Source organism: Lygodium microphyllum, chromosome 15, assembly GCF_053477565.2.
Source record: "Lygodium microphyllum isolate KBCC chromosome 15, Lygodium_microphyllum_v1.1.10, whole genome shotgun sequence".
Lineage (NCBI taxonomy): Eukaryota > Viridiplantae > Streptophyta > Polypodiopsida > Schizaeales > Lygodiaceae > Lygodium > Lygodium microphyllum.
In genome coordinates this window covers 136,245,621-136,264,780 of record NC_141149.1, presented here as the reverse complement: position 1 = coordinate 136,264,780, position 19,160 = coordinate 136,245,621, and the positions used below count along the sequence as shown (strand labels likewise).

Below are 19,160 nucleotides of genomic sequence, written 5' to 3'. Positions count from 1 at the left end.
AAATTTAGGGCTTCTCCAAACTGAGTACTGTTTGTGAAAAATTAAGGCATCTGCGTCAGAATTGCAGACATTGTTCGCATTTGAGTTGGGGATTTCGCCAAAATTGTCGAAATTTGGCTCATCTTAGTGAAATTTCTCAACATTGAACCCACAAAATTTGGGGCTTTTCCCAGATTTGAGGAATGTGATGCAAGCAAACATATTTGTCTCAGAAATTGCAGAAATTTTGTGACATTTTGTCACCGACATTTGGGGCTTTTCATGTACATGCGCAAATTGGGCTGAAATTTACCCGATTTCTCGACATTGATGCACATTGGACACCGTGCAATTTGGAGCTTTTGCAATTTGGGCAAAATTTCTGCATTTGGTCTTTTTATGTACATGCAAGTTGAATTCCGCGCAAGTTGGACATCAACACTTGGTAAAATTTGGGGGTTTTGCTGAAAATGCTTTATTTTGGCAAAATTGGACAGTCCTATGCATGACAGAGCAAATGCAGATGTGTGTTTGATGCTTTGAGCACAAAATTTTGGGGCTTTTGACTGTTCATGTCAAATTTTATGACCGTGGTTACTTACAACAGAAATTGCAGCTGAAATTTTGGGATTTCTCATCTAATGTGATGCACATGCCCTTGGAACAGCTGTAATCAGTTGGATAATGCTGTAGCACTTGGTTTGGTGCTTCTGAAAATTTAATTACAGATCTGAAATCTGTACTTCTGCATGGTCATTTATTGCTGATTGGTACTTGTTTGTACCTTGGTCACTTCGGTGACAGTTTGGGCCTGCATTTACTGGTTTTTTGGTCACATTTGGGCTGAAAATCATGGCTGGCAGCAATGACAGCAGTAATCTGATGCACATAAAGAAGCTTGAAGGTGCACACAAGTTTGCAGTTTGGCAAAAACAGTGCTACAATATCCTGTTACAAAAGAAGCAGACAAAGCCGATCAAAACCAAAGGGGCAAAGCCCGCGGACATGGATCAGGACGATTGGGATGAGTTGAATGAGCTTGCACACTCAACCATAGAACTATCGATTTCTGATGCCTTGCTCTTCAACATTGAAGGTTTGGATTCTGCATATGCTATATGAACTAGACTGGAACAACTGTATGCACAGAAGAGTGTTGCAAGCAAAGTGTATTGGCTGAAAAAGCTTATGGATTTGCGTATGAAAGAGGGTACAGCAATGTCTACTCACTTGAGTGAGTTTAACTCCATTTTCAGCCAAGTGGCTGCCTTGAAGTTCATGATTGATGACGAATTTGAGGCTACTTTCTTGCTTTGCACTCTTCCAGAGAGTTGGGATACATTCAAGACTGCTATGAGCAATTCTAATGTGATCCTTTTGTATGCTGATGTAGAGAGTGCTCTACTTATGGAAGAGATGAATCAATAGAACAATACATCCAGTAAGTCTTCCAATGCTTTGCATACTAGGGGCATATCACAGCAAAAGGGCAAATATGATGGCAAGGGACGCAGTAAATCACGTGGCAAAGATGTTGAATGCCATCATTGTGGAAAGAAGGGTCACTTTAAACGTGACTTCTACAAATGGAAGAAAGAGAAAGAAAAAGGCAAAAAGACAGATAATAGCAAGGAAGAGAAGAATGACAGTCAGCCTATGAAGAGCAGTGTAAAAATTGAAGAGGTGAATGTATTCACTCATGACAATGACAGTGGGAGTGATGTACTCTTTGTCTCTTCACACTTTGGTGCACATGCTTTACTTGCAGATACAGATGATAGCATGCATACCTAGATTCTTGATTCAGGTGCTACCTTTCATGTCACCCCTCATCATGAGTGGTTTTCCGCCTATACATGGGATCGACATGGTGTTGTCCATCTTGGGAACAACTATGCATGTGAGATTGCAGGTATTGGCAGTGTACAGTTACAGTTTCAGCATGGCTCTGTCTTTACACTTCAGCATATACGACATGTACCTCAGCTCAAGAAGAGCTTGATTAGCACAGGGCACCTAGATGATGATGGTTTTCATACCACCTTTGGTGATGGAAAATGGAAGATCTATAAGGGATCTAGGTTATTGCTAGAGATTGCAAGAGTGATACTTTGTATCCACTTCATGTATCTAGTGTGCGTGGCCATGTTGTTTCCGTGACCCCGAGCAGCCAAGCGTTTCTTTATGGCATGGCCAGTTGGGACACATGAGTCAAACAGTAATGAAAGTGCTTTCTCGTTTAGGTTGCTTGCCTTCTCTTCGTTATGCTGATTTTGAGCATTGTGATCATTGCATTTATGGCAAACATGCACAGACGTCACATAAAAAATCTCTTTCCTTGAAATCTTCTCCTCTAGAGTTAGTACATTCGGATGTATGTCAAATGCCAGGACTATCTTTAGGGCGAAAGAAATATTTTGTCACCTTTGTCGATGATGCTATAAGGAAGGTATGGGTTTACCCTATTCGTAGCAAGGATGAAGTGCTTGACAGATTTAAAAAATTCTTGGTGTTGACTGAAAATCAGACAGATAAGACACTTAAGTGTCTTCGCTCTGACAATGGTGGAAAATATGTGTCTAAGGCCTTTCAGGCATTTTGTGACAGCAAAGGGATAAAGAGGGATCTCACTACCCCTCATAATCGAAGACCGTATGAACCGGACCATACAGGATAACGTCCGTACGATGCTGTCTCATGCTGCATTACCCCATGGTTTTTGGGCAGAGGCTGTTATAACAGCCGTTAACTTAATTAATCGGTCAACAAACACGTCTTTGGGGGAGGGAGTTCCCCAAGAAGCGTGATCGGGCAAGCCACCTTCATATGCTCATTTGAAAGTGTTTAGCTGTGAGGCTTTTCTGCACATTCGTAAAGAAAAACGCAGCAAACTTGAGCCAAAGTCGTGTGAATGCATTTTCCTAGTATATGGTGATGAGAGTGAAATGGGGTATAAATTCTAAGATCCGGAGAAAAGGAAAGTAGTACACAGCAATGACGTTATCTTCCGGGAAGATCGCATGCACAAACAGCCTGAAAAGACTGAGGAGGTCCGTTGGGTTGCATTCTGGGAAGGAATACCTTTTGGACAGCAAAATGTGCTCGTTGTATAGTAGCAAATACCTGCTGTAAATAAACCTGTGAATATAGGAAATGATGCTGGAAATGATCAGCCAGCTATTGCCCATGAAAATGAGCCATTACATGTGCAGGAACAGCCAGGACAGCAAGCTGTTAATACTGATTTGCAGGCTGAAATGCTAGGACAGCATGCTGAAAATGGAAATTTGTAGGAACAGCCAGCAAACAATGACCATTGGGTTAGGAGATCGTCTAAGGCTACTAGACAACCTGACAGATTTGTTCCTGGTGCAATTAATGTCGCTGATTATGTCATGTTGACAGACTGTGGTGAACCATCCTACTTCAAGGAAGCAATGGACAGACAGGACAGCAAGAAATGGTATAAAGCCATGCTGTCAGAGATGGAATCTCTTAAAAAAAATGACACTTGGGACTTGGTACAGTTGCCTAAAGGGCAGAAAACCTTTCCATGCAAATGGGTTACAAGATGAAGGTCACTTCTGGTTCCTCACCCAAGTACAAAGCAAGATTGGTTGCAAAGGGGTACAAGCAGGAGCATGGAATTGACTTTGATGAGATTTTCTCCCCTGTAGTCAAGATGACTACATTGAGAACCATTTTGGGCTTGGTTGCAGTTCAAGATATGGAGCTCATACAGATGGATGTAAAGACTATGTTTTTACATGGTGATCTGCATGAAGACATATATATGCAGCAACCTGAAGGGTTTGTTAAACAAGGGAAAGAAAAAATGGTATGTAAACTCAAAAGGAGTTTGTATAGGCTGAAACAAGCACTAAGAGAATGGTATCATAAGTTTGATACATTCATGCAGTCCCAAGGCTTTCATAGAAGCCAAGTGGATCACTGCTTGTACACCAAGAAGGCAGGAGATGGCAGCCTGATTATCTTGGTTTTGTATGTTGATGACATGCTGATTGCTGGCAAGGATACTCATGCCTTGGATTCATTGAAGCAAAGTCTTCATGGCAGCTTTAACATGAAGGATCTTGGTGATGCAAATCGCATTCTTGGCATGCGAATACTCAAAAAAAGATCGAAAGGCTTACTCTATCTATCTTAGCAGGTGTATATCTCCAAAGTATTGCAGCATTTCAATATTGGGGGGGGAACAATTGGGGTTCCATTGCCTCCATATGTGAAACTCAGTGCAGAGGACAACCCTACATCTGATGATGAGAAGGCTAAAATGGCCAAGATACCATATGCTTCAGTTGGCAGTTTGAAGTATGTTATGGTTGCTACACGTCCTGACATTGCCTTTGCAGTGGGAGTAGTTAGCAGATACATGGTAACCCCTGGCAAGAAGCATTGGGATGCAGTAAAAGGTATTATGAGATACCTCAAAGGCACAAAGGAGTTGTGCATTTGCTTTGGAAAGCAAAAGGCATCTATTATTGGCTTTACGGATGCAGATTATGCTGATCATGCGGACTACAGGAAGTCCACTTTTGGGTATATGTTTACTTTCACAGGAGGAGCAGTCTCTTGGATCTCCAGGCTACCAAAGTGTGTTGCATTGTCTACTACAGAGGCAGAGTATGTGGCTACCACTCAGGTATGCAAGGAGGCTTTATGGCTTTCACGTCTGGTGGGAAAGCTTGGCATCTCAGAGTTACCTGTTCTCCATTGTGATAGTCAAAGTGCTATCATGCTAGCACGGAATCCTATCTTTCATGCAAAGACAAAGCACATACAGGTGAAGTACCACTTCATTAGAGATATACTTGACAGCAAGAGCATTGAGCTTGTCAAAGTGCATACAAATGATAACCCTGCAAACCTTCTCACGAAGGGTCTTCCAGCAGAGCAGTTTGCTCATAGCTGACAGATGATGGGAGTTGGATAGATATATTTATTTCAGCTTTGTACATACCTAGACTTAGCTGATTCTTTTCTCCTCTTAAGGCACATTGCCTTTAGGGGGGAGGTTGTTGGGAATAAAGGACCATCGTGCATTTTATATGTGTACGCATAAAGTGGTACACTCTTCATTGTACCTACAAACGTGCTCACTCTCCACTCTGCTCTCTTGCACTCTCTCTATCTCTCACTGCGCGTAATGACTGTCTGCCTCGATCTCCTTGATTAATCTATCCCTATAGAACAGGCCAAAAATAAAATTTCTTTCATCATGATGCCTCATGTGATGACAAACTGATCTCCATCATTGATGCTTTACAGCCTAATGCAAATGACCAATTTCTTTAAGACACGCCTACTCCAATTCCCCTGAGAATATTAACGACCACTCCTAGACGTATTAAGCCTTCATAATCACCATTTGAGATTCACTCGAGACGAACTTGCTCGCTGCCATACATAGTCCTCGGTCTCGGCCATCAACTCTTGTTGTGACTCGTTGATCAACCATACGTCCACTTCAAGATCTAACTCTATGTCTCCTTCATCTCCCGTCCAAGTGTCCTCCTTGTTCGGCAGGTAGTATGCTTTATATGTTCCACAAGACAATACTTAGCTGGTGATGATGGAGCAACTCTTGATTTTGTCAATAATGTTATTTCTCTCAACTCCACCCTTCATTCATGCTCTAAAGATGACAAGCAACCCCACATGCTCTCCTTCAATTCGCAAACTTCAAACAATGTATAGAGCACCAAAACTTCCATATCAAAAGTCCTTGCCTTCTATAACTCCTGAAAACTTGTCACAGGTTAAGCCCGAAGCTGGTCAACATTAGGATTCATCCGAATTCGACATCATATCAATAACTATAATATAGTGCCACAATAATGATTGCTTATGCCTCGTATCAGCTTGATGAAGTCATCAGATCACTGCCACGCTTTTATGTTTCTAATCAGCTTCCCAAATCACTAGCTCTTGCATGCTTTTATATCCTCGTCGCAATCTGCGTTTCTTGCTTTCATCCATTCGCGTTTTTCTTTTTTCAAAAGCTTTTTGAAGCTTTCCTTAAGCTTTACAGGCTTTTCCAAACGATAGGATTTTTACCCTTTAAGGCCTCTTTTTTTTAAACGCGACTCCTAATACTCTCTGAGGCTTAAAGCCTACACCCAAACACACATCTTTACCATGCATTTAAGAGTTAATAAACCTTGTACACTTCTTACTTAATTAGAATTCTTCCTTGTGTCGGAGACTTTATAACATTCGTGTATATCCTCATTTTTGACAAATCAATGTTTCCAACATTCACTAGTGTCCACCAAAGTCTGAAATGCATCTTGTGCTAGTAAAAACTCCCAAGCCATGCCATTGTAACCTTTAACTCTTCATCTAGGAAAGATTCCCAATATGTTTAAGCTGAATTGCGTTTTAACAAAAACGCTTGACACCGCCCTATTGTCCACAACGCCCTAGAGGCTGCATTTAGCTACAGACTGCACCACCTTGATCTACCATGTCAACTCTAATCTGTATTTTGCTGCACTCTGTATCTGTACAACTGCCACATCATCAGCCTGATCTGCGCTATTGTTGATCTACATCTTCCTCTTCCATTCACACTGATCCGGCCATCTGAGGCTGCATTTGCTGCTGTGAAATGCATTCAGAGACTGCCATCTACATCTTAATGTAAACATCCCAAACAGCGTAGTAAGCTCAATAATTATAATATTCGTTTGCTTTCAAGACTTAATATTTTAAGAAATGAAGAGAACAAATAGGTTGAATATACCAATTTACAACCATGAAAATGTAAAAGTAATGTAAAGAAGATTGAGGGTTGAAAATGAAGCAACCCCCTCCCCTCCCCTTTAGAACGAATTTATTCTTGCTCAATCCAAGTCCTTTAGGAAAGAGCTAATTTACAATCCACCAAAGAGTGAGAAAAAGTAGTTCTCACTCTAACAAGGTCATGAAAAGATGTACATACACACATACATTACTTATTATATAATAAAAACAAGAGATTTCTTTACAAGACATGAGTAGAAAGAGAAAAAATCAATTCTTCTCCATGGTTGATAAATAATACATTGATATGGCTTGGTTCTTGTTCTAGAAATGCAATAAGAGCTCAAGGAGCAAGGACTATAATGAATCTACAAGCTTGTCCAATAACACAGCAGTTAAAAAAGAGGGAATATGGAGATATTTGATGGTGGAAGACTTGAGGATAATGATATAGATGAATGGGCCACTCCTCAACTACTATGTAAGAGTTTACAGCCAAGAAAAATGGTGTAAAATTCAGGAAAATAAGTTCCCTTTCAAATGAAATGAGAAGGGAAGAGCTAGTACAAAAGGAAAATGTGGAGTAGCACAAGACAAGTATTCGACCACGTGTCATGAGATGTGACAAGCAAGACACTTGAAAGCTTGTGTGAAAAGTGCCCTGATATTTGTCTCTCTTTTTTCGTTGAGTACTGTCAAGAATAAAAACAACCAAATTTAATAAGCAAAACTTACTATTTTTAGAATGTCATCCTATGTTTTAGAACTAACATTTTTAGACCAATCCAAGGCTTCTAAAATTTAGGAATCTCCTAGAATATAGGGATCTTCTAAAATTTGGCTTGTGTGTATAGATTGGAGCATAATTAAGGAGCATTTGAAGGTGCATAGAGTTTCATCTTCCTTTGATTTGATGGCTACTTTTGCTGATATTTTTGTCCTTCTTTTAGGGCTAAATACTCATGAACAACCACTCTCTTCTTATCATTCTTTTGGAATGATTTGTTGTCATAATGCTCCATTTTCCATATCTCGATATGGTTAATGAGTTCCCTAAGACTAGAACAATGCTAATTATTAAGAGTAGTACGAAGTTTAAAATACATACCTCCTTGGAACTTTCTATTGATGACTAGTCAATGGGGATGAAGATAGTGGCGAGGATAAAGAATGTTGACGATTTTATCAATAACAAGATCTTCCAAGAAAAGCATGTGACTTTTCATTACTTCGTTAGGGTCAATCAAAAAAGACATCGGATGACTTTCAAGAAAAAAATGGAACCATTCAAGATCTCTTTCTTTGTCTTGAACTAGAATGGAACCATTCTCTTATTCCACGACACCTCCAAAAGTAATTTGGCTTTTTGATTGGCTAGCAAATGCACTCTTTTCTTGACTTCTTTTGGCTTATCAACTCTTTCTAGTTTAAGAAGTTGCTCGTGAATATGTTGATTCTCCTCTTTAAACCTTTGAATAGCTTGCAGGACAGCAATCAAATCTTCCATTGGGATTCTAAGGGAAAAAAATATACTCAAGCACTCCTTGCAAGGGCTAAAAACAAATAAACTTATAATTATAAGCACTATCAATATTGGAGTGAGGATTAAGCCAAGGCTCTAATATCATTGTAATCGCACCGAACAATGTAATATGCTCAACATAATAATATTCATTCATTTTCAAAACTTAATATTTCAAAAAAGAGATAGAATAAATAGTTAAAGTTGAATACAATAATTTGCATCCATGGAAATATAAACGTAATGGAGACAAGATTAAGGGTTAAAGATGGACAGAGCCCTCTCTCCTGAAGAAATTTCTCTCTATGCAATCCAAGTCGTTAAGGAAGAGCTATGTTATAATCAATATAAGAGTGAGGATAAGTAGTTCTCACTCTCACAAGATCATGAAAAGGGATTCAGTCTACCTTAGACCTAAGGTTGTACTTTCACTTTATCTTTTTCAATTCAACAAGTACACTCTATAGTTCTACTGTCACTCTCTTGTTTCTATCTCCTCCAGTGCCGCTTTAGTTTTCCAACTTTTGAAATCAAAACCATACACGCACACATTCTATTCAGCCACTGTTAACCAATGCTACTCTGTCCCAAGTCCTTCAACCAACAACTCAATCCCCAAGGAAGAGGAAGAAGAAGAGGAGCTGCCGAACTCGAATTGCTGCCCACCAATAGCTGGTTAAACCGCCAACAGCTCCGCATCTGTCTTCTACTCCACTGATAGGACGCACAACCAGCCTCTAGCTCTGCCATTGTCAGCTATCCTGCATGCTGCCACCATACAAACGTCACCCCTACTCCTGCATATGCTCTACCTGAGCAGCCAATCCCACCAATGTCGCTTGTGCAGTCTATCCGCCAGCCCGCCTAGCTCCAACAACTACCGCACAGCTCAAAAGCCACCTACAACACATTGTTGCTCGCTGACTGCACCTCTGCCACCAGCACCGCCTCCTATCCTGCAGCCGCCCATCAGTCCCACCAAGCCACACCACACTCTAATCCACCTAGTTATAGCTATGCAGCCATGCCTCTTGCAATACCGCCACCTTTTGCACATCCTACAGCCATTGTGTTGCCCTGATTACCGCCGTTTCAACCTCTACTATCCAATGCCCGCTCAAAATCAGCCCAACACATCTTCACCACCTTTGGCCAAGACCACCAAGTCATCAAAAACTTGGGGCTTTTGCCCGAATCGAAGTCCTACGTACACATCTTCACCTAAAGTATCAATATTGTGCAATTTCCTTGAGATATGCGCAAGAAATTTGGGACTTTTGTGATTTTCACATGCGGCACATATCCAAGGTACCTTGAAGTTGCCAGTTGCTGTGAACATGCATCTTGAGGTGACATTCCATCCGAATTTCGAGTTGTACCTATAAAATCTCTAAAATTCCTTTTGGATTTTTCACCAAGATTTGGAGCTTTTGTGTAGCATATATCCCAAAGCAATGGACAGGTGTTGCAACAGCATTGCCTTGCTATTTATATAGCATTGGGCAGAGAAATTTCTTCAAATTTGGAAAACTGTATTGAAAAGTGGCGATTTTCAACATTAAGTTGCCGCATTTAATGTTTGGCATGCATCTCAAGGTATACGCAGTTGTACAACATTGAATTGTTATAAATTGCAGATTGGGTGTTATTTTATATAGAGTGGATACGTTTTTCAAGAAGATTGATAGTTTTGTACTTACTTTAGTATCCCATGTTGAAATCTTGGTACTCAATTGAGTACATTTCACACTTCAACTTTGAAGCGTTTGGTTGCTAAGTTTGTGCATTAATTTGGCGCAATGTCAAATCAAGATACCCGAGATCAAAGCAGCATTTTGGGAGTCCTCACTTAGAACCACAAGCTAGATGGCACCGACTATCCTCTATAGAATTTTATGGTACACTATCTACTCATTAGATCCTTCGAAACTATGTCATAGGTGATTTGACAAGACCGAGTAAGCTTGCACCTCAAACACCTCAGCCTAGTGCTAGAGGACAGTAGCTGCTCCTATTGCTGCCACTGTTTCTCCTACAACAGATCAGGTGACATGGGATTCGATGGAAGCAGATGCTTTGTCATCACTAATGGCCTTGCTCATACAGGACAGCAATCTAACAAGGCTGCCCAAGACACTGAGGAGACAAAGAAAAAGGAAAAAATGCCACTACTGTGAGAAAACCAAGACATTACATAGATAAATGCAGGAAAAGGTTGGCAAAGAAGGACTCCAGTTTGGCTATCTAGGAGACATCCAACACTCAGTCTTCGAATGAGGATGCTACATCCAAGTTTGTACAGGACTATGCATTCTTGACATGCAAACACATCCATGGCTAATAGTGCATTCAATGTTGCTAAAACATAGCATACTTGGTATTTTGATAATGGTCATCCAAGCACATCACTTCACAGAAGTGTTTTTTTGCATCATTGCATTCAGCCCTTGCAAGGAAACGAGTTACATGTGCTAATAACAACAGTTATAATGTTTGGGGCATTGGTTCAATGATGATCACTACTGCAAATGGTTTAGATTTCATGCTTCTAGATATCTCATTTATGCTTGGTATTACAAAGAATTTATTATCCATTTCAGCTTCAATAAGCATGCATTTCAGGTCATCTTTGAGGATGACAAGTGTATTGTCGATGATAGAGCTTGACTACACTCTTCAATTGTAAGGTACCTTGTGTAAGGGCCTATTTTTGTTGGACACATATGAGAGGAGTTCTCATGATGCTCTAGCAGTTAGCACTCTTACGTCTGCTATGCAAAATGCAAGGATTTGGCATGCTCACTATGGTCAAATGGTCTTTGGCAGTCTCACAACTCTTTAGGTATGTCAGATGGTTGATGCTTTACCTACTTTAGGTACTTCACCTCCCCATGCTTGTAAGGGTTGCATTCTTGGCAAAATGCACAAGTTTACCTTTAAGAAGGATGGTGCAGTTATGCTGTCTAAAAATTGCAGCTCATGCGCTCTGATGTGTGTGTTCCTATGCAAACTAGAGCACTTGATGGTCATTTGTTTTGTTACATTTATGTACAGTTGGGTGTACGATTTGAAGGCAAAATTGAATGTATTTATGCACTTCAAACACTTGGTTGCAAAATTGAAAGCAAAAACAAATTTGAAAGTGCAAACTCTGCGCACAGGTTTTTCTTTTTTCTTTTTTTTGGGGGGTTGGGGGGAATATATCTAGTGCATTTGAGACATTTTTGCTTGAGCATGGCGTTACACATCAAACCACTATAAGGATGACACCTCTACAGAATCGAGTGGCTAAAAGAAAGAATTGCATACTCATGGAAATAACCAAATGTATGCTTAAGAGCAAAGGGCTACCACATAAGTTTTGGTTAGAGGGCTTGTAGTGCGCAAATCATGCCTTGAATTATGCACCAACAAAGGCACTAAACACTATCACACTTTTTGAGGCTTGGCACGGAAAGAAATCAAAGGTTGATTATCATGATATGTTGCTCACCGAACAAAAAGAACATAAAATTACACATTCAAGGCTAAAACATACTTTTGCTATGTTAGATATGGGTTGTTTACACTATTGAGGGATTCAATTCAGCCAAAATCAACATGGAATCATCACATCACAATTGTAGTATGTGGATAAGGCTCCTATGGAACTTGGGCTCAAGCTGTCCATGCATGATAGTGAAGAGATGCCTGATATTGCAATTTATATCCAGGCTATTCCCTGTCTTATTTACCTTTATAATACACATTCTAACATACAATTTGCAATATCTCAAGTGAGCAAGTTTATGCACAACCAATGAACAATACATTAACAAGCTACTAAGCTGTCAAGCAGATATTTAAATATTTGCAAGGTACTCAGTCATATGCTTTATTATTTCGGGGGAAGCCTTGCAATTACAACCTTACAAGGATTCAAATTGGGCTAGTGATTCAAACACTAAGTAGACTACTAGTGGACACTACTGTATGGGCTGTTCATGCATTTCATGGCTAAGTAAAAGACAACCTACAATGGCTACCTCGTATTGTTAGGCTGAGTACAGGGCAGCCTTCATCACAACAGCGGAATGTGTATGGCTATATAGATTGTTGATTGATCTATAGATTTCTTTGGGGGGTCCTACGCCTGCTATTGCAGTGGCATGAAATCCTTTGTTTCATGCTCACACAAAACACATTGAGGTACATTACCATTATGTCAAAGAGAAATGCTATATAGGATTTACGAAAAAAAAGAAATGCTATATAGGAGAGATCAATTTGATGTATATTCCTATACATAAGAATGTTGCCGACATTTTCACCAAAACACTTCCTCCTGAGAAGTTTAAGGATTTTTTTAAGTTCTTGAACTTGCTACCCTTTGGTGATTGATCTTCCCATACTTCCATCACATTGGCAGTGTAAGGGGATGTTAGAATGTGGCAATTCCATAGGCAGTCCCCAATGTTTTAGTCAGTCAATTTGCAGTGTGGACGCAACTAAGTTAAGAAGTTGTGTCACCACATTTAGAGTTAATTCTAGAGTTGGCTAACTTCAATTGAGTTAGAGGTTTGGTCTACCTTAGACCTAAGGTTGTACTTTCAATGTATCTTTTTTAGTTCAATAAGTACACTCTATCGTTTCAGCTCACACAGTTTACTCTCTCTCTTCTTGTTTCTCTCTTCTCCATAGCTAGTTTAGTTTTCAACAAGCCCACCACCGAGCCTTTCCCTTGGGTGCAATACCTAGTGGATATGGTCCAACAGCTACAACAAGAGAATACAATGTTAAAAGAGAAGCTAATAGAAACAAATAACAAAGTCAAAGAATAAAAGAACAAACCAACCAAACAAAAAAGCTAAAGACAAGATTATCTATCACGTACGCCATCTCAACCACATAAAGAAATTCTAATAAAATTTTCTTTTTTCCGTTTCTAACTTGATTTTGCCTTTTGGCATCCAAAGTGGAAGTACAAACTATGATGTACAGGATCTTGTCCTTTAGGTCGATTTTGGCCTCCACAGGACGTTAATATAACACACACACCCCTCTCTCTCTCTCTCTCTCTCTCTCTCTCTCTCTCTCTCTCTCTCTCTCTCTCTCATTGGAAATTGACCCAACCAACATTGCATCCTTGTGGTATTTTTATTGACCCATCCGCCATCATGGCATTTGCATTTTGTGGGTACTTTTTGTCTTAGAGAACTTTGGGCATTTGGTCTTTTCTTTTTGCCCATCTCTCCTTGATAGGAGGTTTGAATGAAGGAACATCATTAATTGCCTAGCTTCATAGAAAATTTCAAGTCCAAACAATCCATACCTGTGCTAACCATGGACCACGAAGACTTTCAAGTTCACGCTTCCTTCGATCTGCAATACGGGAAGAGGCATCCATCTGAAAAATAAGACTTGCAAAATAACCATCAATGAAAACCTGTTGTAGGATTGGATTTGAAATATGCTCGATTTCAACAATAAAAAGCGATTCCTCAAAAATGCAAAATGCAGCATTGACGAATTTGCTGGAACAAGATATACAAATATTGAAGCAGCATGCATTCTTTAAGGAAGATGGCTTTTGCAAAATGACCATCAATGGAAAACTAGTGTAGACTTGGATTTGAAATATGCTTAATTCTAGCAATAAAAGTATTTCTCACATATAAAAAATACAGTAATGATGAATTTGCTAAAACGTGATATACAAATACTGAAGCAACGTGCATTCTTTAAGTTAAATACCAATTCTTGTCCTGAAGCACGGCACACTTGTAGACCCAGGATCTGCAATGCTGGTGTATAGAAACTTGTAGTGTCCAACAGGTACAAAAGCTGATATATAAACGATAGACCTATCTAAAGAAAGTCGCAAGAGAAAAAGAAAATATTAAACACTGGCATTTAACTTACATGCTTATAATGATATAAGGGCTCCCACTTTTACAACAGCCGATGGACAAAATAATATGACAGTTAATATCAAAGTCAAATGCTCAAAAGGCACATAATTGACACTAAATCACCAAGAGAGAAAGAAAATGCCCACTGCTAGTAGCCATTAAAGTTATTGCCTATATTTCCTTTCCAGCTTTTACATGTAAATGTCAAATCCCTCTTTAACCAACTTGGATGATTCCAAAATCCACACTATCTTTGTAAATGCCCCAACTAACGAACACTCAACAATTATAATATTCATTTGTTTTCAAAACAATATACTTCAAGAAATAAAGAAAACAAATAATGTGACAATTATTCAAAAAATTCCAGCCATGGAAATGGAGACAAGATTGAGGATTGATGATAAATAACCTTCCTCCCAAAAAAAAAAAAAAAAAAATGTATTTCTCAAACCAAGTCCTTCAAGAAAGAGCTCAATTATAATCAACCAAAGAGTGAGGAGTTCACTCCCACAAGATTATGTAAGTGTACATACACACATACATCACTTACTATGCAATAAAAACAATTGCTTTCTTTACAATATGTGAATAGAAACAAGGAAAATTAACCTTTCTTCATTGATAAACAACACTACATCCATATGGCTTACTTTTTGTTCTTAAAATGGAAGAAGAGCTCGAGGAGAAAGGGCTATAATGAATTTACAAGCTTGCTATTATCATGAAGACATGAAATTTTATTGCTTTGCTTAGTATTTGATTAAAAGTTAATCAAATGTACAAATGTGACTTACAAATATGAGATGCAAGTTAATTACTTCACAATGTGAAACCAAAGGTAAAAGTTGTAATAAGTTATGTATGGCAAGTACTAAGTGATGCCTCATGACAAATTTAGGCCTAGATCAATTTATTAACCACTAATGTTAATGGTGACATTAGAGACTAGGCATCAATCAATTAATTAATGCCAATCTAAGAATAAATAACTACTCAGGGATACTTGAAAGACAAATTGGCCTAGCCAATTTCATTATTGGCTAGTGTAATTATTTTTCTAAACACTAGAAAATTTATTAAATTAATTTTAAAATTAATATTTTAAAAATATTTTAATAAGCTGTATAATGCTGAAAAATAGGATTAGAAGGCTGCCACTTGGCAAAACTTACCCATGCAAGTGGAAAAAACGTTTTTAAGCACTGATGGAAGTCTATTCCAACCATTGTGGGGAAAAAGTAAGCTATAAGAGAGCAAGGAGAGGCTGTTGATGTAGCTTGTAGCCGCGATGAACCATTCCTACAATAGGTGACAGCAATTTGGATCCCTCCAAGAGCAAGTGGCAGCAGCCCAAGGTTCCATCTCGTTGGGATATCATCAAATTCCTTGACTTGGTGGGCCCAAGACACCTGATTAAAGGTTAGAAGCATTGCTCTAGTGCTGAAATTATATTCAGCTGAGCAATTACAACAAGAATGTCTGCAAATAGTGAGATGGGATCAGGCAGTGATGATGCATCTCATTTATAAAAATGCACATAATGAAAGGGAAAATGCAATGCCTAATCTTAGAACAAACTTACAGCATGGAAAGCAAGCTAATAATGTTGGGTTAGACCAAAATGTGGGTCCTTCTAGGCCTACAGAGGCTAATGACCACCAAGAGAAAGAGGAATTTAATGATCAAGGTAAAGATCAACTAAGGACAAGAGCTGAAATGCTTGTGCAATTGGCAAAAGATCCTTGTTTTATGCACTTTTTGAGCTCCTTAAAATAGGGTAGCAAAGGCAAGAAGAGGAAATTGTCTTCAAGAGCTTCGCGATAGCAAGATACACTAAAGGAAGAGCCAATACAACAACATGATGTTCCAAGATGCCAGTGGGGCAATTGATGCAGACGCAAGGCAAACTTGGAAGTGTCAATCCAATGCTTTTAGGACAACATGGCACGTATGCAATGATGGGGCAACCAGGGTACTATGCCAGTAACACTAGTTTCCATGCTATGGTGGGTCAAGGACCATATGAGGAGATATATGGCACAACTCCTTATGGTATGCAACAAACAATGCACAGCATGCAAGGCCCAATGTATCAAGGTATGGCTAGTAATATACATAACCCCATGTATAGCAATGTCGGCATGATGTTGGGATACAAACTGGCAAGTTTGACGATGCATATATCCAGGCCCCTATGTTTGGAACTCATGGTATTAATGCTAATTATGTGAATGGTCCGTATAGAGTTTTGTCATGACAAAAAATGCAACTAATCATGCTTGCATGAGAAAAAATGCAGCTATTCATACATGCAATGTGTAGGAAATTGTATCTTGGTATGCCTGATAGTATGTAAATTCCCATGCAAAGTCACATTGCAATGGTCCAAAGTATGCAAATAAGAATGGTGCCTAATGTATCTAGTGCTCCTCGCATGTAAGGTACATATGTGGGGCTAGTCAACTGGATGCAATGTTGCATATTAGTTAAGTTGAAATTGCAACAATGTAAAACTATAAAGCATCGCAATACTCAAGAGAAAAAAAGGCCTAGAACCTAGTGGAGGTTTTGAGACAACTAAAGTTAGAGGCTATACGCTGATAGTATTTCTCCCATTGGATCGCTATTGGGTGTACTAGTCACGGTGAGTTGGTATTCACATCAATGGTTTGCACCTAGGCTCTACAACTATATATTTGCAAGATTGCTAACATGTATAGAATACATGAAATGTACATTTGGATGTGATGTGCATTTGCAAGGCATATATGGAATACATGGATGGCATGCAATGAAACCAACCTTCCTTCTGTGGATGGGTAGTAAATCCCTAATTACAACTTAATTACGGCAACAGACGACAAATGCAAATCTGAAAATACAAATTTACCTACTCATCTTGGACAATGCACACCTGATTGGCCCAAAAATTGGCACCCCTTTCAGTATTTCTTTAGCCTTATTGAAGAAAAAGTTTATTTAAAAATGTGATTCTCCCAATCCTCTTCACAATCCAAGCTCCCTATGCTGTCCAAAGTGACAAGCAAGTCTTCAATCTAATTTGCCCCTTGATTCAAGCACTTCATTGGCCTTCACCCACTCCATAGACGATGAAAATGCCCCAAATTCAATAGTTGGCTAGTTCACCACCTAATATAGCTGAAATTCACATTCAACCCTGAAAAAATCCGAGTCTTGGAGCTTCCAATTTTTGGCACGCTTCCCGAGGCTACTGCTAATTTCTCAGCCTCTAAGGGTCCAAATGCTGAGATCTTCGAAGCAAGGCTGTCAAATGGCTGGAAGATGAGAGAGAAAACTGTAGGGAGAGACAATTCAGAGTTTTGTTGCAAAGAATGACTGAAAATCAGTCAAATGCAGCTGTTGCCCTGCCACAATAGCTTGTAGATGCAAAGAACTAAAGAAAACCAATCATTTACTGAGCTATCTCAACAGCCTGTAGATGTTGTCACCGATTGTTGATTGGTCTTCTCCTGCCCTTGGCTGCCTCAGAAGGTCCTCTGATGGCTGCAGACCAGACCAGCAGCATCTCCTCCCTCTCTCTTACAAGTTGAATACCCTAAAAATGCTTCTCTCCAACCTCTAAAGACTTTTTTCAACCTTGAATGGGCATTTTTGACAAGTGGCCGCCTTCTCAAATGGTTTTGACAAGCGGCAACCTTCCCAAATGGTTTTTTCAGCATTATCCATATTTAAATATTAATTTTCAGTCTTTAAATACTGAAAATAAATCTAATAATTATTTCGGTGCCTTGAAAAATAATCTGACTAGCCAATAATTAAATTGACTCGACAACTTTCATTCTCGAGTGTCTCTATGCCATCTTTGACCATCAAATTGGTATTAGGTATCATTAAACACCACTTTCCTCGTGTCACCATCTGACACTTACGACCAAATGAATGACCTAGGCCAACAATTGGCACCAGATACCACCAAGTATATATGCTTGGGTCCCGTAATTTCCTCGGGTCCCATGCTCGTAAATTTACTCTAATCCCAACTGCACCTCACATGTGCAACATTTACTTAATCATGTAAATTTACTCTAATCCCAACTGCACCTCACATGTGCAACATTTACTTAATCATGTAATTTAAAATTAATCCACATGTTAAGTGAGGTTTCAAAAATACATGTCCTTATGACAACCCTCCCCCTTGAAATCCTTCCAATCGTCCTCGATTGCAATGCCAAATGCATCGAAAGCAAAGTACTACACTAGAATTTCCATAGGGCATCATAGTCAACACAACATTGCACAATGTTGTTCAACCATTCCATATACCCAACATATGCTGAAAATTACCAGCCAACATAACATAGCATAAGACTCACAGAGAATCTCAAAAACAGTGCCAGATTATCATGTGATATATCCATTTCTCATAAGCTCAACTCATCTATCAAAACCAAACAATAGCATAGCATAACCAAGCATAAACCATGGCTATAACATCAATGGCATCATAACATATGTTGTTGTCCATGGAACCAGATGTAAACCATTGAAAACTGAGCATAATCTGATAATAAACTGATCACTTGTTGATCTAAGAACTAATCACAAACTGCTGCAAATGTGACCCCAAACTCATTGCAAAAACCGAACAGCAATCAATGCAAAAACTCAGGCAAAGCTAATCCAAAAAGTGACCATTAACTGTTCTCAAGCTGATCAAAAACTGGACTGAAACTTATCATGATTTTTGCCTCAAAATTGAGGTAAATTCATGCCAAATTGATCATAAGCTGATGCAAAAGTATAGTCCAGCTCGTCTGCATACATCTCACAGTGACTAGTATACTAAGTAGTAACCTCATGGCAAACATACTATCAGCGCAGTAACTTGGATGCATGCTGAATATATCCGAGATCCACTACATACGAGAGCTGTCCATAACTAGAGAAATGAAAGTGCTACTTTCCCCTTGAGCATCAGGCAATACTCCGGACCCTTGCTATGTTGAACCTAACAG

At 39.2% G+C, this 19,160-nt stretch overlaps 1 protein-coding gene across 1 annotated transcript in view; it reads right to left on the bottom strand.

Moving 5' to 3' along the window:
• LOC148025117 (peroxisome biogenesis protein 12-like) overlaps window positions 1–19,160 on the bottom strand; it is a 72,209-nt gene that overhangs the window by 39,064 nt on the left and 13,985 nt on the right. Inside the window, exons 6-7 of the mRNA XM_087694830.1 lie at window positions 14,000–14,109; window positions 13,578–13,652 (exon numbers count right to left, since the gene is read on the bottom strand). Coding sequence (XP_087550956.1) covers window positions 13,578–13,652; window positions 14,000–14,109 — 185 coding nt within the window. The remainder of the gene's footprint in view (window positions 1–13,577; window positions 13,653–13,999; window positions 14,110–19,160) is intronic.